The 23,918-nt window shown below is 44.7% G+C and overlaps 1 protein-coding gene across 1 annotated transcript in view; it reads left to right on the plus strand.

Moving 5' to 3' along the window:
* CCDC171 (coiled-coil domain containing 171) overlaps window positions 1–7,372 on the plus strand; it is a 292,925-nt gene extending 285,553 nt beyond the window's left edge. Inside the window, exon 27 of the mRNA XM_075559944.1 lies at window positions 6,367–7,372. Within this exon, the coding sequence (XP_075416059.1) occupies window positions 6,367–6,594 (228 nt within the window). The 3' untranslated portion in view covers window positions 6,595–7,372. The remainder of the gene's footprint in view (window positions 1–6,366) is intronic.
* The last annotated feature ends 16,546 nt before the right edge of the window (window positions 7,373–23,918 follow it).

A 23,918-nucleotide genomic window follows, 5' to 3' on the forward strand; every position in this document is an offset into this window, starting at 1 on the left:
CTGTTACATTCCAGTCATCATTAATTGTCCTGCAGCTTGTGTGTGTGATCAATTTCAGACTGCAGACATTGGTTAAAAAAAATCTTCAATTTCTTCATATTTTTCATTAGTGGTTCAAAAATTTGAATGATAGTTGTATTAACTGGTCTTCTCCATAGGTGTATAGGTATTATCATATCATATTGCTGACAGGGTTGTACTCCAGGGTAGATCTTGAAATGTTATTTTCGATAATTCATGTGACCTCCTTCTTCTCCCGTTTGTCCTATTCAAAAAGCAAACAGCAAACAGAAAGAGAACTCACTGACATGGTGTCCATCCCATAATGCCAACGCAGCTCATCTCATGGATGCCTAGAAATTGATCTTTGAGTGTTCCATTTTATTTTTATGACTTCGAATTTCCCGAAATTCATACTTGTGCTTTCCAAATTCAAAGGCGTAATGGATGCTGGCTGATGCCCGCTGTTTTGTTCTCATTTTGAGCCATGCCACACCAGCAGAAAGGGCCTTGAAAGCTTTGCTACATCCATGTAATTGAATTCTACTTGACTTTGAGGAGGGAGCTCTTTCCCAATTCTGTTTTCAGTGCCTTCCAACGTCAGGGCCTCATTTTCCAGCGCGATGTCAGCCATTGTTCAGCTGCTATCCACAGGTAAGTATTCCGCTAGGACCTTCTTGTCAGTCTGCCTTCGTCTGGAAGCTCCGCTTGCTGACCACGGGGGACACGACCGGTGTTTGAAAATACTGATGGCAAAGCTCCCAGAACCATCCAACATGCATGGGAAACTGCCATAGAGGTGGTGGAAAAGTCAGGCCAGAAAGGACAACATTGAGCCCCGTTGTTGAATGCTGAAATCCATGGAAAATTAATGAGACGCGAGGAGCTAGTGAGACCTTCTCTAACAACTGCTTTCCAGATTTGTAACGTGTGAGGTTGATGAAATCATAAGAATTAAATGAGACATTTCGAATACCGAACGCAGGTTCTCAGAAACTGCATGGATCTCTAATACTGGTCAGTTCAGTAGAGTTCCCTCTTGTGTTCCAATCTCTCAAGAAGAAGACACCTGCTGAGAACACCCAGCTTTCCTTAACCTGATTCTGCACCCTCTTTTCTTTTCATATACCGTTTTTGTTTTCCCAGAACAGAGCTTAATGTAGACAGATGTAACAACAAACGTTTGAAGCCTTCCTGGAAATGTTCATCGACCATACTAAGTAGCACTATGCATGCGGCTGGCTTGTTCTGACCAGGGACATGAGCGAAGGGCCTGGATAGGACGGCAGAAAGATGTAGAACAAACCTGAAATTTCTATTAAAAAAAGACCAGACCTAGTGGATCGATAGAGATCCGCTAAGTGGATCAACTTAATATCCATCTCCTGGAAAGTACCTTTGAACTTGGAGTTGAAGCCAAGCAAAGGACAGGGCATTTTATTAAATAAACAGAATCCCTAGTGCGTAATGTGTTCCCATAAATAACTCCCGGCACGAAGTATATTATTTATAAAACAAAACATAGCCACAAGTTAATAAGGTGCCACCATCTCCTGTTCTTACAGCATCCCCCTCACTTGGGTCTGACCGAAGGAGACGTTAAGATGTGTACAATCTTTACAGCAGCAAAATCAGCAACAGTTAATGTTGCCAAATTCATACACACAGCTCAGCCAATCAGCAAGGGAGCTTCTGGTACGAGGACAAGTGCCAGCCTGGGCACCTTCACCCTCTGCTGGAACGAGAGGTCTCTGCACTGGTTCTGAACTGATAGGCCGCCCCTGCCGGATTTGCCCTTGTTGTTCCCGTATTAAGGTTCTGCACCTGACACCTCCTCCAAGCTGCTAAGTACCCCACTGCTTGCGCTCAGGAGTCCGTGGGATGACGGTCCTCTTCTTCATAGGGCTTATATCCTGGAAGTTAAGAAATATATATATGTATATATATATATATATAAATTCTTTCCCCCTGTCAGCTCTAGGCTTGCAGTGGAGTCTATCACAAAATCAAAAGAACCAAGATCAAAGAAAACAGCTCAACTAGGTGTTGGATGCAGCCATTGATTTTTCTCCTGTTGTATGTTTTTTTAAAAAAAAAAAACCCACAAAAATGGTACCACATACAATAGTTGAATTTATAATATGTTCCTAAAGCCATTGACAGCATGTATCTCTTGTTTGCACGTGACGAACGGGTTTTAAGTAACACAACATAATCAAGCAGACCCTGTACTTCAGGCTATTTGGTCATCAAACAATATTAAAGAATCGACCCAAAACATTTCTTAAAGACCCATGCAATATGGAGTATGGTTTTTAGCAGAGATACTTAGTAACTACACCGATTTTAACATTATTTCAGTAACATTCACTTGCTGTGAATTTGATTGTCCTGACATATAATTGGTTACTATTTTTCTACCATCTATATCAGTCGCTCAGCCGAGAAAAGATGAGGCTTTCGGTTCCTGCGAGCAGTTAACAGTGTCAGAAATCCACAGGGGGAGTTTTAATAGCATACTATTTACTATGCGGACACTATGAGTCATAATCGCCCCCATGGCAGTGAGTGAGGTAAATATCATACTGCTTCCCTGTTTCATTGATAAGATTTGGCTTATATTAAGTGTTAACTGCTAATTACATAGCCCAACACAAAAACATTTTTTTCTGGGTGTCTTGGTTTTAGGCCTATTCCTAAACCAGGTTATTTGGGGGTGTGTGGGGGTGACGATTCAGATAATTGCATTGCATAGGTTGCATCAGCTCTAGTTCCTAGATATGATGTTCCACTATATTTTCAGCTATTACATTATACTATTTTATTAATTTATCATCCTGGTTTTACATATGAGAAGAATCCAGACCTACAAATTACAGGATAAAACAAAAGGAAGTTAGAAATATTTGAAAAAGAATGAAGTATTGAGACGCTTCCAAGGGCGGCTGTATATGGACCCAGGGTGGCTAGTTGGCTACACATTGAGCTGCCAGTTAGAAGGGCAGCGGTTCAAACCCAGCAGTCACTCTTCAACCTTTAAACGATTTAAAGGTTTGGAAACCCCAAGGAGGAGACCGTCCCTGTTTTATAGGGCCACTATGAGTTAGCCTCTACTAGATGGCAGCAGGTTTTCCTTTTCAGTGTGGGAGACCGCACTGTGTGTGCAGAGACTACGAGTTGTCTACTGCAGAGCCAGAGCACAGCTTCAGAAGAGTGGAAAATATAAAAAGAAGCTGAAAAGGCACCTATATGGAAGGTCTGAGGGCAATTTAGAGGGTTGAAAATGTACGACTTCATAGCAATTTTCATAAATATTTTGAAGATCTAAATTTTTCTTCTTCAAGTGATGCAGCAAACATTTCAGAACACATTTTAGTATATGGACATCAATGGACAATTCACGGTAACTGTTTCAGAGGTGAGGCTGACTCCAAGTTCTCTTATAAGAAAAATTTTAATTTTTTTTGTGAAAAATTTTAACCTTTAAGAGTTTCTGTTCATAGGTGAGAAGCTGTGCCATCTTACACCAAAACTAGAGAATTTTGATTTTAATAAAGGGATTCAAACTCTTAACAGACCCATTTGGGTTTTAGAACATTTGAATCTCTATTTATTATACCCAACCCATTACCCATTATCAATCGCTTATGATTCATAGCGACCCTGTAAGACAGTGGAACTTCTCCTGTGGGTTTCGGAGTCTGTAATTTTTCATAGAAGCAGAAAGCCGTATCTTTCTCCTGCAGTGGCTGGTGGGCTCAAATAGCCGAGCTGGTGATCAGCAGACAAGCACATAGTCCGCTATGCCATTAGGGATCTTTAGTTATTGTACACGGACTCTTATTTCTGGCCCCTTATAAGGGCCACTGTGCCTCGGTGGTGTAGTGGTTACTCATTGGGCTGCTAACCACTAGGTCATCAGTTTGAAACCACCAGCTGCTCCTCGGGAGAAAGAGGAGGCTTCCTACTCCCGTAAAGAGGTAAAGTCTGTGAAACCCAGTTCTACTCTGGCCTGTAGGGTCAACATGAGTCAGAATTGACTCGATAGCAGCGAGTTTTTAAAAAAAATCATTTTATTAGGGGCTCATACAACTCTTATAGACAGTGAGTTTTTAAAGACAACAAATTGGCACTGCCTGCTATTCAGTTCCTAATAAAGGTGAAGCGATACTTGGGGAAAATTCCAAGTTCCTGTAATATGCACTGCTTAAATATATCTTTAGATCAAAGGATACCATGTGAAATATAACTTGATATAAATATTTAGTTCAACACAAACTCCTTTAAGTAAAACCAGCATGCTGGCTAACATGACACTAAAACGTCCTGATTTTTTTTTTTTAATATGGGAGAGCAGAGTGAAGAGTGGTATGTAGCATGTGTTCTGCTTCTCAAAAAGCTGATCTGGGAAGACACTTTCAGAATCAGCTGGTCAATATACCTGTAGAAAGTCGAATATTTGAGGCACCGAAATGTGCGTTGTCCAGTGTTGTCAATGTGCTGCTTCTGGCTTAGCTCTATCACTTCACCAAACTTAAATGTGACCAGTGTTACCATGGGTGAAGGGGGAAGAGTTGTCCCCTGGGGACACTAAGTTTATGTTAGTGGTGGTGGAATAATTTGGAAAAGGATTTGGAAATAATTTGTAAAATAATGGCTGTACAACAGGAAGAGTATAATCAATGGCATGAATTATACAGGTAGAAGTTGTGAACTGGAGAAGGTTTTATTGTGTATATTTTTGCTACAATTAAAAAATTACACTAAAAAAACTAAACAAAATTAAAATAAAATAAATTACACTAATAACAATGCGTAAAAAGGAAGAAGAAAATGTTCTAAAATTGATTGTGATAATGATTATATAGCTCTCCTTGATATTGAACCTATTGACTTGTATGATACCTAGACGAAGTGTCAATAGAACTGTTAATTCTGCCCTCCAGTTCTCTAGGAGTGTGTGGCACTTTGGTGGGTTTCCAGTGGTTCCTGGATACCAGTAATGTTTTAAAATGTGTGACGCACTGATTTCATGTTGCAATCACATTGTTCATCCCTGCTACCCAAGAGCAGTCATTATTGAAATTATTTGGTGGCGTTATTATCAAAGGTACTAGCATTTTGTAGCCTAGTATGCTCCTCTTAGAGGTTACTCAACTATCCCAACCCACAGCGATCAAGTCAACTGGCTCGTAGAGGCCTTGGAGGACAAGGCTCGAGCTGCCCCTGTGAGTTTCTGAGACGGCTCGCTCTTTGTGTGTGTGTGTGGGAGGGTGGTGGGGGAGGTGCCCGCTCTTCTTCTTCATGAGGAGAAGCTGGTGGCTTCAAACAGCTAACTGCTTGCTAATTCCTCCCCTGCTTCTAGAGGTTATTAGGATTGAGTGATTGTTTTTCTTGGTGGTGTGTTTCTTTGTGGTCAGTTGAATAACTCAGGCTGATAGAGTTTCAAACATACATGTCTATAGTTCATGTTCTAAGTAGTCGGATCTTCCATATTACATAGTGTGTTTATATAGTATGTGTTATGTACTGTACTATGAACTGTATAGATCCTATATACGACTATACTATACGACTCTACTATAAGCCTATCAAGGGTTGGCTTTTGTAAATTACCAGTGGACTGAAGCAGAGGTGCAAATGCCTGGTCAGTATTGACTGTGAAGCAATAACGTTGAGAAAATGTTTTATAAAAAGCCACCTCTTGTTCCTGAAAAGCTGTGCCTCAGTCTCACTAGGAAAGTAACTTGTTATTTCTCTTTTGTTATATCCAATGGAGAAAGTGAAGGCTGTCTACTCCTGCCAGGATCTGCAGCCTTGGAAGCGCACAGAGGCAGTTCTGCTCTGTCCTGTAGCGTTGTTCTGGGCTGAAGTCAACTCGATGGCAGTGGGGTTCGTTTGGGGGTTTTATTGTATCAAATCCAGAAGGAAACCCTTTGGCATTAAGTGGATCCTGACTTTCAGCGACCCTACAGGGCAGAGTAGAACTGTGCGATAGGATTTCCACAGGAGCGCTGGTGGCCTGTGGGTTATGCCCGGGGCGGGGGGGGGGGGGGGCGGGGTAATCGTGAAGTCGGTGGTTAGAGCCCACCAGCTTCCCCGAGGGAGGACGATGAGGTAGGTGGCTTGCTCCCAGGCCTTCCCCAGGGAATTGTGTGGCAGCGTCATGACGGACTTAGACTGCCAGGTGGTTCTCCTGCAGAATGGATGGTCGGGTCAAACAGTTGCCCGTTTGGTGAGCAGCCGAGCTCTTCATCACGACTCCCTGGCATGGCAGCATCAGCCTCATTGGATGCTGAGGGTGGGAGGCTCTGATGGTAGAGTTGTAGACTAACGCGCATTGTGTGTTTCTGTTTTACATCACAGGCAGGCTCTCGGGACCACTCCAATCTCTCCATTCCTTCCAGAGTCACTCTTCCCACGGAGACCATTGTCGTCGGGGACTTTTTGCCGCTGAAAGCTGAACTCGACCCAACTTACGGTTTCTTGAAGGAGGCGTTCATGAGCACCACGCCCCAGGTTCTGATCTCAGCTCACAGCTCCCCCGTGGCTGCCCCTGCTCAGGCCAAGAGACCCACGCAAATCGGATTATGACTCGAGGCAATAAAGAACGGAGGAAGAGTGCCCAGTGCCCTTGGCCGTTGTTTTGGAGGTGGGGCACGGGGTGGGGGGTTTGTGGCAGAACAAGTAGCAGCGATGGTGGTGGTTGCCTTTAGCGGAGCTTTTTGCGGGTGTCTGTGTCTCCTTGAAAAACCGAATAGCCAACCTTCTTCTCCCGCTTCAGTCTTCTTTATTATCGCTGCTGCTCCTTTTTTTTTTTAATGCAGCATATTTTTAAATGTTAAAAGAATGACACATTTTGGGTAATTTCCCTGAGACTTAAAAAAATCAATAAGCCATTTTAGTCTCTATCTATCAAAGTTGTTTCATACTTGTCTATTTTAAAGCAGGACGGCAATACTTTAATAGGATTGAGAGAGCTATTTGAAATGTATGCCAATGATTCCTGTCATTTCATGGCAGCCCTGCCATGGTTCACTGAGCCCCCTCTTCTCTCTTGTCAGCTCAACTGAAGACAAGCATTTAGTTGCAAACTTTAAGCAGGTTGTGCAAAACAGAAATGATGTGACTGCGTCTCCTCCCGCACAGCAATGTCACTCCTGGTCAATGTGAGAAGGTCAGGTTGCTCCTTGTACAGCTACATGATACCACTTGCCCGTTTGAACAAGCGAAGTTAACTGCGGCATCGGGGCCCTGCAGGCAGGGCAAACTCATCCTTTTAGGAAGTCTGCATTTGCTAAGGAGCTAGAGCGAGTGCACTGGGAGGCTTTCTGTGGTTTGCTCAGGCACTTTTCGAAGGACACTGCCTGCAGCTGCCTAGCAGGTAATATATTGAGTGTAAGTGTGGCGGGGTGGGGTGGGGCTGGGGGGTGGGGTGTAGAATGGGACTTCAAGGTAATAGCTGTTTTGACCTTCAAAATAGACTCCCCCCTTTTTTGTTGTTTTGTTTTGTTTGGTTGTTGGTAGGACCCAAGAGTGACGCCCATCTTTGATGCTGACAGAATTTAAAGCAAGGCCATTGCCCTGCATTTTCTGCCTTGTAGCACACAAAAGTAAAATTGTATGTCAGGCCGAGATGTCGGGGAGCTGACAGGATGCCCCAGTGACATTTCAGCTAGAAAGAGCAAGTGTCTTGCAACCAACTGGTCAAATATCAAATAATAGGTCAAACAGGAAGGAGCCGAGTTCTTACCACAAAGAGGTTTCTGGTAACTTACTTGACACGCTTTTGGGCGCTTTGTGGCCTGACAAAGTGATGTTTTGTTGGGCATCTGGAGACAGACTGTTCTTTATCGCCTTCAGAAGATCAGACATTGACATTGATTAAACTCTTTAACCCTTAAAGGTTAAACCCTTGCTGTTTTGCATCCTGGTCAGTAAAGAACAAAAGAATATTTGTAATACGTCTTTGATTTTTGCATTAATCCTTCAGCTCCCCAGTGATGTTAACTCCTGGTGCGAACCTTCACTTCTGACAAACAATTCTGATACAAAAATCCATGTTTGGCATTGTTTTCATTACGGAGCAGTGAGCCATTAGGAAACAACGGCTGGCGTCCCAGTGTCCGTGGTCTCCTATTATCTGTTCCAGTGGCGTTTGATTCAAACACACCCAACTTCTGAGAATTTTTTTCTGTAGGCTTTGATAACTAGTGATAGACTCACTGTGTTAGTAGCCCTCTTCGCCCACTGATGTATGCCATCTGAGCTCAGAGAACATAGCCCCTACTCTCCAGCCGTGGAACAGGGCTGTTCCCCTATCACGCCAAACCTGGACAATTAGCTTGGTAGAAAACATTAGGAAGTTTTAGATGCAGAAAAAAAAATCACATCTTTTACCAAATCCCTCCAAATTGTTTCTTTGTCCTAGCCACTTATAGCTTTGAGTATTATGGAATACACCCATGTCATGGGAGGCAGAGGAAATGCAACTTGAAATTTTTTCAGGATCCTGAAAGTGCCATTCATTGCTAGTCTACGTGGCAGAACAATTCCTGTACATCCCCAAAGACCAGCTTTCCCCACACAATGATGAGGGTACTGTCCGCAGAGAAACGGAAACACAGCTTTCCAACCCGTGCGCTATCGTGTCTGGGCCTCACCTATAGCACAGCCATATTACCTGGCGGCAGAGCCCAGTGCCTGTGCTCGTCTGTGCAGCCAGTTCCTGCTGTGCCTCTCTCCGGACGCTGCTCATTGAAGAGGACCAAGCCCCTTTACGGTTGCCGTGTGCAGGTGTCGGTCTTCCTACTCTGATCTTATCATCTGTCGATGGGATCAGATCAAACATCAATGTGTATGTCCCTCCGTATGTACAGATGTCTAATCACAGTTATATTTTACACAGGAAATCCCAAGTTACATGTTCAAAATTACGATAGAATCCAATCAGAACATGTCACATTTGTAGCCAACTAGATGCTAAAGGCCACTGAGATGGGAGCATGTGGCTCCTGAGTGGTCATTAGCATTCACTACCCACTCTGGTAATATTTATACCATATGCTTCCCCCCAGAAGTCAGAGCCAGCAGGATGAGAAGATTTAATGACATCTCCTATGGAGATCTGAGAGACTCTAGACCGCTCTGAGCGCCTCAGTGACTGAGCGTGCTGCATATTTGGGCTCTGGGTTGCGTTGGCGAGGACAGTTGATCTGTTCACTTCTCTACCTCCTTCAGAATGATATGTAGCATGGGCCTTTCTAGGGAGAACAACTGCCGACGTTTTTTTCAGGGGAAAGGAAGTATCACTTTATACTCCAGTATATAGATTTTCTTACTAACTTTCTGTGATCTAGAAAAATCCTCGCTGTCACTCATCTCCATCAAAGAAATGCTGCAAATAACCATTCTCATGCTGAATTGACTTAGTTATTGAACAATTTGCAAGCATTTTAAATACAGACCTTTTTGGTGGGGTGCAGGAGTACATGCATAGGAATTTTGGAGACCGCAGAAATGCCAATTCCATGATCATTTAATGACATAGGTCACTGTCTTTTTTTAAATAGTAAAATAATTTACTACATTTCTTACCGGTAAAAGCTGCTATGTCAAGCTCATGAAGTTTCTGACCTGTGTCCTCTTAGGGTGAGAATGGCAATTTAAAAATGCATATTTGTAGCCTGGTGGTAAGCTAAATACTAACTCTTCATATATTCGTATCTTAATTCTTGGAGCCTGTAATGTTCGCATACCTGGCACAAAGGACTTTGCAGATGTGATTAAGCTAAGGGTCTCGAGATAGGAGACTCTTCTGGATTATTGGGTGGGCTCTAAATGTAAGCAGAAGGGTCAAAGGGAGGTGAAGGAACATTTGACTATAGCAAGGAGAAGGAAATGAGATGGTGGCAGCAAAGATTGGCGTGATGTACTCTGAAGATGGAGAAAGCGACCACAGCCCAGGAGTGCAAGTGGCTGCCGGATACTGACAAGGGCAAGGAAATGGATCTTCCCCTCTGAGCCTGCAGAACTTTGAGGCAGTACGTGCTTTTGTAGTTTAGGCCACCACAGTTAGCAACCAGTTTAATGACTTAAATGACCCAGATCAGTTGTAGTTCCCCCAATTATTTTCACTTTCGATGTATGTTCTTCACTTCTAAATATAGTAAGGACTGATTGTCTATGTTGAAGAGCCCTGGTGGCAGTGTTGAGGTGAGCATTCTATTGCTAACTTCAAGGTCTGTGGTTCCAACCCACCAGCTGCATGTTGGGAGTAAAAGGAGGCTGTCTGCTCCCATAGAACCTCTGGACCCCAATAAACGGTTGCCATGACTTAGAATCAACTTGGGAGCAATGGGCTGGGTTTGGGTTCGGATTGTCTCCCCTGGGCCAGCACAGAGTCCAACTTGATTGCCATGCTTTCTGGTAATGCTTCCATTAAGCTTTTCTTTCAACGTGCATTTTAAGAAGGCAGCTTGCTTACAAACTATGGACTTTATCTTAAAGGTCTACTTTAAATGATTGCTTTTGCTCAATTTCAATTTGGTGACGTGTTTTTATAGCTCTCTTACAAAACACAGTCTTTGTGTGAATCATAGCTTAAAATAATGATTTTGAATTCATAAACTATATCTAAAATGTAGCAGAGTATGTCTTTACTATTGATCCATGAGTTCAACCTATATCCACAATCAGTTATCCATGCCTTCTGTTGTAGATGGGTAAGAGAATTTTAGTAATTTTTCCAAACACATTTTCTAAAAATTTAATTATGTATTTGAATCTGTTTTATCTTTACTTTTGGAGGAGTCATCTAGGTTTTTTATTTACTTTTTCTTGATGATTCAGTTCATTGAGAGTCATTTGAACTGAAATGACTATGTTCAATATAATCAAACCTAAAATATGAAGATTTAGTACCTGGACTATTAAATATTTGAAGTACAAAAAGAAGGAGGAGGAAGAAACGAAAGCTCTGGATCTATAAGGAGGCTACCCATCCTCCTTGCGAAGTGAGACAAACTCACTGCCATTGAGTTGATGAGGACCCTGTGGGGCAGTAGAACTACCCCTGTGGGTTTCCAAGACTGTAACTCTTCATGGGATTTTAGACAGCCTCATCCTTCTCCAGTGGATACCGCTGGTGGTTTTGAACTGCTGACCTTGCCGTTAGTAGCCCAGCTTGGAACCCACTACACCTCCAGGGCTCCTGAAGTGAGATAGAAATGTGTAATTGTCCACGCGGGGAGGAGTGCCATGTTTTCTCTCAGACACAACGTCTTTTGCTGTAAGACCCCTCTTCTGGCTGTGTCCGAAGAGTTCAGATTTAGATACTTCGTGAATATTTTCTTCCCTGAATCACACCCTGCATAATCTTTCTGGTGTTTTAACTCTAAAGGTAACTTCTGAGCAACTTAACTTCCCATCGCCACCCCAGTGGGGAAAGCCCTTCTCCCTGTTGGCAGTTGTGAAATGAACTGCTGCTGCACCCCGAAACCAAACCCCTGTCCCCGATTCGATCCCTCCGTGCAGGGAAGAAAGAGTGGAATCGCACTGGACGCCTGGAGACAAAGCACCAGAGAAGGAATGAATACAGGATGTAGGATAGGGCAGTTTCCTCTCCATTGTGCTTTTCCGTAGACAAGGAATAAAAAGTGTGTCCCTTCACTGTTCTCTCTTTGCTTCTGGCCTGAGAACAAAGGCTTCCACAGCACAACTGTGCACAGAAAGGTGGGGGACTTTCATGCCCCTGCAAATTGTTTAAGAACGAAGGGTCGAAGGTAACAGTCCACTCAGTGGCCTTGATGTCTGACTGACTGTTGAACTCATTCAGTGATTTCATGGTGACAGGAACATCGCTGGAGAGAGGAGAGAGACTCAAAATCTGTGTTCTGAAGAGAGATCCCTGTGAACCTCAGTTCTCAGTCACAGTCACGGTCATGGTCACAGCCACAGTGAGGTGCTGTCAGGTCAGGCCCGATGGTGCGGATACACAGGCAGACCACGGAGATACTGAGCGTGCTGTTCCAGACCGCCGAAGTTTGCAAGCACTATATCAGAGAGCGAGTCACATGGTTTGTTTGGTTTTTGTTTCCCAGTGCATGTAAAAGTTATGTTTCCACTAGAGGGTTGTCTTTTAAGTGTGCCAAAGCATTATGAAAAACAACAACAAAAATGGAAATATTATAGGAATTAACAAAAGGTGACAGAGACACAGAGTGAACCCACATTGTTAGAGAAACGGCACTGACAGACTGGTTCACGGCCACAAACAGCCCAGTATCTGCAGACTGCAGGAAAGCAAAGGGCGGTAAACTGAGGGGGCCTGGCGCTGAAGTGGGTGTGGGTTCCAGGACTCTCTTGGCGCACAGAGCGGTGTTTCCACCCAGCACAACTGCAGAGGGCGCCACCAATGTCATAAGTCTCCAAAGCTGTGTGGCCCATGGCTTCCTCTTCAGAAAAAAAAAAAATTCTGGGCGCACCCGGGGCCGTGAAAAGCTTTGGTACACTAGCTGGCACTCCAGGATAAAGTGTAGGTATCTGCTTTTGCAGCCTGGCTGGAACGGTCCAGTGCTCCCTTCCAGAGGATGGGATCCCGCACTGGGGAACTGCAGTCCATGTTTTGTCCATGGAGACTGCAGTCTGCACCCAGCAGCGCTGGCCTGAGGAGGCTATCGACTTCCAAGTCCTTTAGTGATCACTAGGACTTCTGACTATGGGGCCCTAGTGTCACCTTGGGTTAGACATTGGGCTGCCAGCCATAGGCCAGCAGTTCAAACCTCCTAACCGACCTCTGCGCAGGCCTGCTCTACAGCGTTGTGGCCTCAGAGGGTTGCTATGAGTCGGAATCCATTGGATGGCAGTGGGTTTGGTTTAAGATTCCCAACTCTCTTTAATCTACAGAGATGGTTGCAGCCAGGACCTAGAATTACCCCCTTCTAGCGCCCAGTCCATATTGTCTTGCCCTCAGCAATCACCTTGGCTTATCCTGGGTCTTTAGCTGGTGGGGTGACCCAAACCTTCATTCCTGAGGGGCCTAGGCCCCTAGTAGTCATGTCAGAGTCGGGCTCACATAGGTTTCATGACATGGTAGTCATAAGGGGCATCCAAGATCCACTTCTATTCCAAACATGTTCCTTTTCAGTTAGGTTCTGTAACTTGGCTCACTTCGGTTGGGATGCTTAGTGGTTTGGCACTTACGGCCTGATCACTCCTCATGCTCTGACTGAACACAGTGTGATCAACTCCATGAAGGTATCCCCTGTAAGCACCCAGCAGCTGGAAGAATATTTGGGCGGAGTGCAACCGAAGGAAAGTTGCCGTGGGCTTGTGGCCTACTCCTTTATAAGTGCACTCTGTGGACACGCCTTCCCTTCTGATGTCTCTCCATGCTGTTAGGTCTTCCTTAATGTTCTTAATGGTTTTTCAGTTTTAAATAGATGGGTTTGTACTCTTTTGTTAAATGTGTTACTATTCTTTTTGATGCTGTTGCAAATAGAATTGTGTTCTTAATTTCATTTCTTGTACTTGGAAAGAAAATTGCTATTTATAGCCTGAAATCTTGCTGAACACGTTTGAGTTATTTTGTGTGTGGATTATTTGATTTTCTATACATAAGACCATGTCATCTGTAAACAGACATCGTTTTACCCCAATGGGGATATGCTCTGTCACATTGTCTCCTTCAGCAGAGTTCAGGTTTGCATTCTACATAACAGGTCCTTCAAAGAAGGGCAATTTTTTTTTAAATCACGGCTTTCCTCACAGTCCATTTCCTAGCCATAGTCCACTGAGTTTCAGCTGCACATGATAGAATTTTAGATAGAATTACTCAGTGCAGTTATCATTTGCTACAAGTATAGAAAGTCCAAACTAAGGCCTCGTTTGACCTTGGTAAAACCAAAATGTCCATTTGAGTTAGGCTGCGTTGACCTATAGAAACAAATCCAGTGACACTCATACATGTGTCAGAGAGAGTTTATATCATGAAGTAGGTATATATCAGGAAAACATTCCGGCCCACTCCAGATCAAGTCTATAAGCCTGATACTAGTCTGTAAATCCCTTTTCAAACTCACACAGCCATACACCATGATGCAGAATGCAGGGAGGAGATCCCAGGCTGGTGGGTGCAAACTCTTGTGGATCCATTGGCAGTGGATGCATCTCCAGGGGTCTGGCTGGTCTCGGGAGGTCTCCAAGTGGCTCACCAGCAGGAGGGTGAAGCAGATAGAGAGAAGGGTTGGCCTCCAGGAGCCATTTATCTCAGTCACACCTCGAAGGAAGTCATCAACCTGCAACCTGACTGACAGGCTAACCTCTCCCCTTACACTTTATCAAGTTGACACTAAACTAGGTAACTCCCACACTACTGAAGTAGTCCCCAAACAAGACTAATCAGCTCCCAAAAGTTCCAGGAGCCAAGTTTATGGAATTAGATGCTGTTTTCAAGATTTTACAAGTTCTTAAACCAGGTCTTAATCGACTCAAGACAAAGTTCATGGGCTGCGTCTACCCTAGCAGTCTCCCTAACACATGGTCTGACAAGGGGGTACAGTTGCTCATCTCCTCACTCCTCATCACCCCAGAATCTGTCCCCCAAAGCAGTGGTCTACATATCCTTGTTTTCCAGCATGGATTCTCTATAATGGCGACCACAGCTCTTTTTTTACTAAGCTAAGTCTCATGGCCAGAGACCATCTCCAAAGATTTTTTTCTGCAAACTTCCTGAAACCCGGAAGGTCCTTGGTCTTTGTCTAAGGTTTATCATACTACATCTGCAGGCATTTGTACCCTCTAATGGTATGGCTGACATTCCTGCTCGAATAGATGAGGTGCTTCAAGAAGTGTTGGAAATATTTTTCCCATGAATTTTGGAAGCACACTTATAATAATATATAGAATGTATTTCAAATCACTAAAAAACTTTTAAAAATCATCTTTCAAAGCCTCCTCATTTCCAGTGGAAGTCTTTAGACAGTTCTGGGCTGTGGCTGATGGGGGCAATGAATAAGTAGAAAGGTATCCCTGGAGCAGACAAGAGGAAGGTTTTTAAGTTGTAGCCACCTACGCCATGCTAGGTGCTCCTTGTGGCTAGAAATACCCAGCTTATTTTAAAGTAGGACAGAAAATACAGGAAATTCTTAGGACTTTAGAAACAATGTCTTAGCTTTTCTTTCCCCGCGCCCTCTCCCTTCCCCACCCCACTCTTTCTTGCTCTGTCTGTGTCTTTCCCATATACTCTCAGCATGACTTCCCAAAGGTACAGATTAAATGGTTGGGGTTATTTGAGAAACGTGTCTGAAGTTCTCCTCCCAGCCAGAAGGAATTGTACTATAAAAGAGAATAATTTGAAAGGGAGGGGTTTGTCCTTTTCCATACACAATCAAAAGCTCTCAATTCTTTTAATAACTGAAAAGGCTTATACTTCTGTGAGAGTCTCTTCAGAACTTGTGGTAAAGTTCACATTGTAGTTGTAAGTTTATTTCACGAACTGGGAGAATACCAACTTCTTTTGAGAAGATCCTAGCTCTCCTTCACACTCTCCTTCTTTTGTGGAGCAAATGCCACATGCTGATGTGCGAGTCATTCCACAATTAAGGTGATGGCGCTTATAATTGTTATGAAGGGAGCCTTCGCGCACTTTAGAGGATGGTTTACCCATCAGCCAGCATTGCGCTGACGTGTTTGTGGCACAAGGAAGGGGCATGAGAATTTAGAGCTGAATTCACTTACCATCTGTGTGACCTTAGACAAATTCTTTGACCTCAATGAACCACTTATTTCTCTGGAGGCAAAGGGAGATAATGACACCTTTAAGGCTGGGTTCTTGAGAGCATTATGTGAGAGACGATTCAGCTCACAGTTAACTGGCACACAGAAGTCACCATCTCAGACGGGGTAATTTAATTATCAGGAGCCAAATCATACTCCAAATTAATGGAAGCATAGAAGGATAATTCAAGGAACTCAATAGCAGCCCAGGCTCCAGCGGGAGCAAATGGTCTTTTTTTTTTTTTTTGTCTTCCAAAGCAGCCTCTTTCCTCCGTTTCTGGGGCTGCCTGTCCTCTGTTCACTGTTGCTGTCTGTACTTCTGCCTCCTCCCTTTTCCCTGCTCACAGCCCTTCTCAGCCCCACTTCTACTCCACATCCACATGGACTGACCATGGCCACTAGAGCTTCGATCTCCACGTGGGTCTGGTTTACCAACCTAAGAGTTTAGCGAGCGATCACCAAGAATCTTCATGGTCCTGAACCCGCCTATATCCCAGGGCCAGAGGCCTGTGGGCTGCTGCCCTCTGGACAGGCACCATCAGGGCACATGGATAGGTTCTATAAGGAGGTGATGTGGGGGTGGGACACAGCAAGTTCTGGAGGAAAGTGGTGTACGATGGGACGTGGCAGGTTCTCGCAGAAGTGATGTGGCTTGGCATGTGAGCAGGTTCTGTAAGAAAGTGGTATGGGGTGGGGATGAAGCAGTAGACATTTCCAGAAACCTCACTCAAGGAACTTTAACTTCCATTCGGTCTCGAAAGTTCCCTCCATCCACAAAGATCACTTACTTTGATCAGTTCTTACCCCCAACTTCTGTGTGTCATTGAACTTCTTCTTTAAACGCTAACTTCCACAGAAGCATATGATCTTGGTTCCCCTTCTACTTTTGGGAAGGCTTCTCCAGCATCTTGTCTAACTCTTCATTCTCCTTCCCCTTGAAGTCTCAGCACTTGTTAAGGTTATATCTTCATAGTGATTCTCTTTCCCTTGGTTTTCTACCACTTGATGAGCTTAGCCGTAGAGGACTTGGAACACAGTAGTTACCTCATCAATGGAACACTTTTCTCCTTTTTACTTTAATTCTATGATAACACCTGTCTTTTTCTAAAAAATAAAAAAAATACATATGGATAGCTCATTTCCTAGAATCTCTTCATAATGTTTTGAGATTCAGCATCATTTCCTATTTATTTGCAGTTCAGAGAACTCCAGGTGGGTCCACCCCTTTTGACGTGCTTTGTGTCCTGCTTTGTGATGTGCACTTTCTCACTGAGCACAGTATGGTTTTAGGATGACAGATTGCAGCCAGACAGCATAGCACCTAAGGAGGAAAGCATAATGTAATGACTCATTGTGCTGACACTAGCGAATGTATCTTTTACTTGAGTGTTACGAAGAAAGGGAATTTATTAGAGGTCAATTAAAGCAGCCTTCCAGGAGAACTTCCAGATAGCTAATCCCCATCCATAACAAACCACAGAAGGAGAGCCACAGGTGTGGTTGCATTGAATCATCAGCCCTTCTTCCATAAGAACGTTATCCATCATTCCACCCACTGTTTCATTGAAAACGAGCCTCAGGCCACACCTGGGCCCTTTTTTGCACTTGTGTTACCTTGAAAACAAGGTGGGTTTGAGAGAGAGAGGTCTGCAAAGTGGAAGAAAGATGAGGCTGTCTGATCTCATAAAGATTTCTAGCCTTGGAAACCCGAGGTCTGAGTCAGCATGGACTCAGTGGCCATGTGTGACTGGGGATTTCGTCTCAGGGACACAATGAATTTGGCAGTGTCAATAGGACAGTCCCTCATTTTGGAGTGTCCTGAAAGCTAGCTTCTGTACAAAATACATCATCATGTTAGTGCACGCAGTGTCCCCAAGGTCCCCCTTGTATTTTCATTTTATAGATGAGAATATCAAAACTCAGAAGAATTAAGTGATTTTCCCGGATTGCAAGTAGAAGATTCTACATTTGCTATCCTGGAGCGGCCTGACAGCTTGGGAAGAGGTTAGTTACACTGTGATCTGTGGGATAGTCGAGCACAACAGGATGATTCAGTAGTTACTTAAAAGAGAAAGCAACAATGAACTCTCTAGCCTCCGCCGGAGCCACTTGGGTCCTGGGAAGTGTTTGATAGCATCCCTCAAGAAGTGACCAGACTGTTTCTTGTTCTGTGCACAGCGGCTGATGGAGTCAGATATACTGGTTAATCGATGGGAGACTTCAAGGCATCTTTTTCCTTTGCATTATCGGCTAGTTGTAAACTCTGAACTTGGTTGAAAGACTCCACAAACCCAAGTGATACGCAGGGCGGGATAACTTTGCACAGGAATGAAAAGCAGCACCCTCAGAAACTGCTGATGTGCGGGCAATGAAAGGGGCAGATAAGAGCAATTAATGATTGTGAAATCTGGGCCTCTTGCCTGTGAGTCTTAGAACCAGTTCTGAAACAGAAGAAGATTAAAATGCGTATTGATCTGCTGATGGGCAAAAGGTAAAGTTTAAAAGCTAAGAATTGACCAATATGTATTACATTAATTAAACCCTTCTTAGCGATGTGAATCAACACGAGCTGGTAACCAGTACCTGGGAGTTCCTGAATCGATTCTGCATTGAGTACACTTCAAAGATTGGGACTCTGTCTGTCTGCGATCACCTTGAGAACGGCTGACCGGCTGCAGGGGGATGCAGAAGACACTCGAAGGCCTGGTGTGTGTCTGACCCCCTTACTTACTGTCCTAATGCGGCCCTTGTGAGAGCAACAGGCTTTGATGTGCAGAGCTCTCCTGGAGGTAACCCCTCATCAAAACCTACCGTGAAGCCCAAGAACTCCAAAGGAAGAAAATAAGGAAGAAGAAAAAAACAAAAGAACTCCAAAGGGCAAGATTTTACACAACGAAGGCACCAGAAACTCAGATGGCTCCCTCGCAGTTTTCCTGGCTCCCCCTTGAGAAAGTTCGGAGCATTTCACTCAGTGTAGAGATACTCACATAATGCTCACTGCTATCGAGTCAATTCTGATTCATTGGACTGGGTAGAACAGAAGTAGATAGCCTCATCTTGCTCCCTTGGTGCTGCTGGTGGGTTCAAACCACTGACCTTGGGGCGAGCAGCTCAGGATCTAGCCCACTATGCCACCAGGGCTCTCCAGCACTCCGTAAAAGCGAAGGAGACCTTGAAGAAACGTTTGTCGTATACCGGTAGGAAACATTTTCATCCTGATGTTTGTCAGATTTGTTTTCCCACACGTGGATGATTAACACTAGCTCTGTAGGGTTCTAAAGGTCTGTGGAGCATAGTAATTAAGACATATTGTAGGAATTTAAAGAGTGGTAATGGTGATATTTCAAATCAATGGGGAGAAATGGATCATTTAATATACTGCATGAGAATTACTGAAATGCCATTAGGAAAAAAGAAAACTAGATCTTTTGTGCTGAAATAAAATGTAGATACCAAAAATATTAAAATTATGAATGTACTAGAATGATTTTTTTAATCCTGCTGCTTTGATTGAGAAGACACACAGTAGACCACAAACTGGTCTGACACTTTCCACATGTGCAACTTGGTGACATTGATTACATCCTTCAAGTTGTGCACCCATTCTCACTTCCTTTCACTTTATTTTTCCAAACCATGCCATTGGGAGGAGTTAACACAGAGAGCATCTCACTCCTCAGGTCACTGACATTAAGCACTGTTGTGAGATCGCTGCCACAGTCAGTTTCAAAGCCTTCTTTTCCTTCTTGAACTCCTTGGCAGCAGCTTCCTTTTATGTGCACCCCCCCCCCCCACCACACTAATGTCCCCCTGGAAACGCCTTTTAAAAATCACTTTATTAGGGGCTCATACAGCTCTTTGAGTTTTATACTTTGGTGTGAAGAAAGTCTTTCTAAGCAAGACTTCACACACACACACACACAACCTGACAAATTTGACTACATAAATTTAAAAATGAAGATAGCACAGCAAGGCCAAGAAGATCAACAATGAGCTGAAGAAAAATATTTCTAATTCACATATCAGAAAACGAGCTAATTTTTGTAGCATTCATGGAATTCTTGAAAATCAGTAGGAAAAGGATAAACATGCCGACAAGAAGTGGACTGAGCATGGCGTATCAGTTCCCAGAAAAATAAACCCAAGGAGATATGTTGCAATTTTGTTTACAGTAGCCAAACCTCGGAAAGAAGTGTTCTGCAATGACATGACTTGTTAACTAAATTAGGATAACAGCTGTTAAGGAGAATGAGGCAGGGTTGCATCTATAAATTTTGAAAGATGTTCATTTTAAATTTAAAAACAAACAAACGAAAAACCCTACCAGGTTGCAGTGGTTACTACAGTCCCGTTTACATTACCTCAACCCCACTGGTCTGTAAAGTATAGAGCAGCCTGGAAGCAGTATTGTTAGCTCTCGGGACTGGACTGTGTTGTCTGAATTCTACAGAGTCCTTAAAAATACTAATAATGAAAAACAAAGTCAACGCACTGCCATCGAGTTGATTCCAACTCATAGCGGCTGCACAGGACTGACGAGAACGGTTCCCTAGACTCTCACTTTCTATGGGGCAGAGCGCCCCTTCTTTTCCCACAGGAACAGCCAGTGGGTTTGAACTCTGGTCTTGAAATGAGCCTCCCGATGCTTACGCCGCAGCACCAACAAAGCACCTTAATAATTTATCAAAAGAACAAAACAAACCAACTCTGATTCTTACAGACCCCCGAAGACAGGGTGGAACTTGCTCCGTGGGTTTTAGAGGTTATTAACTTTTTCCTAAGGAGCCACCGGTGGTTTCAAACCGCTGATTTCTCCCTTTGCAGCCCAGTGAGGAAGCCCGGCACCACCTGCAGATGCACTGGACCCCTTCAGGGAGCAGCCCTTCCAGGGTGTGGGAGTCATATAATTATATGCCAACTGGATGAAAGAATGAAGGGGTGGAGTCTAACCTGTCAATTAGGTCGTGGCCTGATTAATCCCTCCTTCTGGGCCTGGCCTTCTCATGAGGATTCTGGGACTTCTCTTCCCCCCTGGAGGCGGGACACACACATTCTCTCTCTGCTACACATTCCTGTTGACAAGCTGCATGGAGCCATGCTGATGGCAGCCAGAGCCACTTGGAGACCCGCACCAGGGCTGACAGATGCTTCCACTGCCACTGGATCCACCCCTGGCCTGTGACCTTCCTGCATTCGGCACCATTGCATGTGCTGCGTGAGTCTAAAGAGGAATTTATGGACCAGTATCAGACATATGGGCTAATATTGGACTTACGGGCTTGATCTGGACTAGTCTGGGATGTTTTCTTAATATACAATTGCTCTTTTCCATAAAGCTCAATCTTACACACATATGAGTGTCTCTACATTTGTTTCTCTAGTCACCCAGACGAACGCACAGGGCTCCAGCCGGCCTCTCTTTCTGGGGAAGTTTAGAGGGAGGCCTATGGGACCCACTGGAGTCCCCACCGCTGGTGCGGGTCTTAACGTGAATGGCCCTCTCCTGAGTTTGGGGTTCCTGACCTTATTCGCTGCCACCGTTCTTCACAGCTGAACTCCTCAAAAGGTGCTTTAAACCCTGTTTGCACTTCTCACCACTCGGCCCACTTCAATCCTCGGAGAGCCTTAAGAGCGTCCCCGAGTCACCTAAGAGTCACTGAATCTAAAAGACGCCAGGGACATTTCTTGGTGTCACCTCATTTGGTCTCGGGAGAGAGCTTTGAACATTGACACGTTCATGGGCCACGTTACCCCTTTAGGCTCCCGTGACAGAAGCACTCTCGGAGTGTTCCCCACTCCCGTCATGACGGTCCCCTCCCGGGTCTCATTCTTGGCACGTCCTCGTCTGCGCCACCTCTCCAGCCAGGCTTGTGTTTTGATGCGTGGAACAGAAGAGCGGAAAAATAACAGTTGCTTCAATCAAGATAGTGTAACGGTCTCACAGACAAAACCAGTCCAAATGTAGGTCATCCTGGGACTGCAGGGCCTGTTTCTCTATTTCAGCATCTGAGCATCCTCACGTCACCTCAGGGCCTCTTCGCAGTCCAGACTGGAAGCCATCACCCCCACATGCTGCAAAGCAGCATAGGGAAGAGAGAGGGGGCAACGGGCTGCGGCTCCCAGGGGAGCCTCATAGAGCCCCTTACTTGCCATGCCTTCGGCCTCTCAGTTGTAACAGAAGCTGGACCTCAGTATCATGTCAGTGACCCTCATTACGAGAGGAGGGAGTATGCATAAGCAGCAGGCTCCACCAGAAGGCAGCCATGCACTGGTATTCTGTGGGGCAGCATTCTAGAGCCCTCTTTGCTTCTTCTCTGTTTAGGTAAATGCCCCCAGGTGCACGGCTTTCCACACTACCATAGACTACTGAGTACGCACCAGTCTTTTTCAGTACGCCAGGCTCCATTCCTCGGGGCTTGTCTCAAACAGACTCCGTCTTTGGACTTGCGTGAACCCTGTGGCATGAGCTTGCTCAGGCAGGTGCCTTGTTTGTGTGTCTGCCACCGAGGGGGGGGGGCTACTTCTCACCGATTTCGAGGTGAGCCAGCTCCTTGGGAGAAAGCTCCTATAGGGCTTTGTACCGCTGGTAAAAAGTGACAGTCTCAGAAACTCACAGAGGCCGTTCTACCCTGTCCTCTAGGGTCGCTAGGAGGGTGGAGTCGGGCTCAGGCAATCATACTTGAACAATGCCAGGCATTGGGCAGTAACAAGGCAGAGAGAGGTGTGTCTGAAGGAGGAGGTTTCTGGGGTTTGTTTTTGGGATGAGCTGCTTGGCTTCTTTCTCCTTCACAGGTTCTGAGAGAGACACTTCTCTGACTGCTCGGGCCCTTGATGCTTCTTCATTCCCTGATGACATGTCTTCCTGTCTGTCCCTACACAGTTTGGATGTTCTGGAGTATCTTGCTGGCAGTGTAGGGAATCAGAATATTCAAGCCGAGGGTTCTCACTCTGGGGGTTAAAACCGTCTACAGAGTCACAGTAGTCAGACAGCTGCACAGACGAATGGAACAGAACTGAGACCCGAGAAGTAAATCCACTCACCACAGACACCTGATCTACCACAAATGGCTGACCTGCATTAGATGGGGAAGAGGCAATCTCTTGAACAAATGTTGCTGGCAAAACTGGATCTTCATTTGAAGAAGAGTGAAACAGGACCATATCTCACACCATATGCCCAAACAAACTTAAGATGGGTCAAAACCTAAATGTGAAACCTACAACTGCAAAGGTCATCAATGAAGAAATCACCACAAGTTTAGGGGCCCTAATACATGATATAATCACTCTATCACGCATAATTGTTGTTAGGTGCCTTCAGTTGGTTCCAACTCAAAGCGACCTTATGCGTAGCTGGAAGAAACACTGCCCAGTCCTTGCCATCCTCAAAATTGTTCGTCTCCTTGAGCCCATTTTACAGTCTCAGTGTCAATCCAACTCCATGAGGGCATCCTTGTTTTTGCTGCTCCATCTACTTTAGCAAACTTGATATCCTTCTCCAGGAACCAGAGTCTCCTGACGAAATGCCCACAGTATGTAGACAAGTCTCGCCATCCTTGCCTCTAAGGATCACTCTGGCCATGCTTCTTCCAAGACACATCAGCTTTTACCCGTTAGCCGTCCACAGCCCTTCCAATATTCTTCTCCAGCACCACAGTCCAAATGCATCGATTCTTCTTCGGGCTTCTTGATGTAGAGTCCAACGTTCACATGCATGTGAGACAGTTGAAAGCACCATAACTTGGGTCAGGCGCACCTTAGTCCTCAAAGCAGCATCCTTGCTCTCTACTACTCTAAAGAGGCCTTGTGCAGCAGATCTACTGATCTCTTTCATGGCTGCTTCCATGAGCACTGATTGTGGATTTAAGCAAGACAACCTCCTAGGCAACGTCAACCTTTCACCTGTGCACCATGAAGGTACCGATTGCTCCAGTTGTGAGGATTTGGGTCTGCCTGACATTGAGTTGTAAGCCACACTTAAGCCTACAATCCAATATCGTCATCAGCAAATGCTTCACCTCCTCCTCGCTTTCTGTGAGCAAGGGTGTGTCATCTTCATATTGTAGGTTGTTAGTTAGCCTCCCTCCATCATAAGTGCCACATCACTTATGAGCCACCAGTGTGGCTTATGTGACAACATA

This window comes from Tenrec ecaudatus, chromosome 10, assembly GCF_050624435.1.
Source record: "Tenrec ecaudatus isolate mTenEca1 chromosome 10, mTenEca1.hap1, whole genome shotgun sequence".
Lineage (NCBI taxonomy): Eukaryota > Metazoa > Chordata > Mammalia > Afrosoricida > Tenrecidae > Tenrec > Tenrec ecaudatus.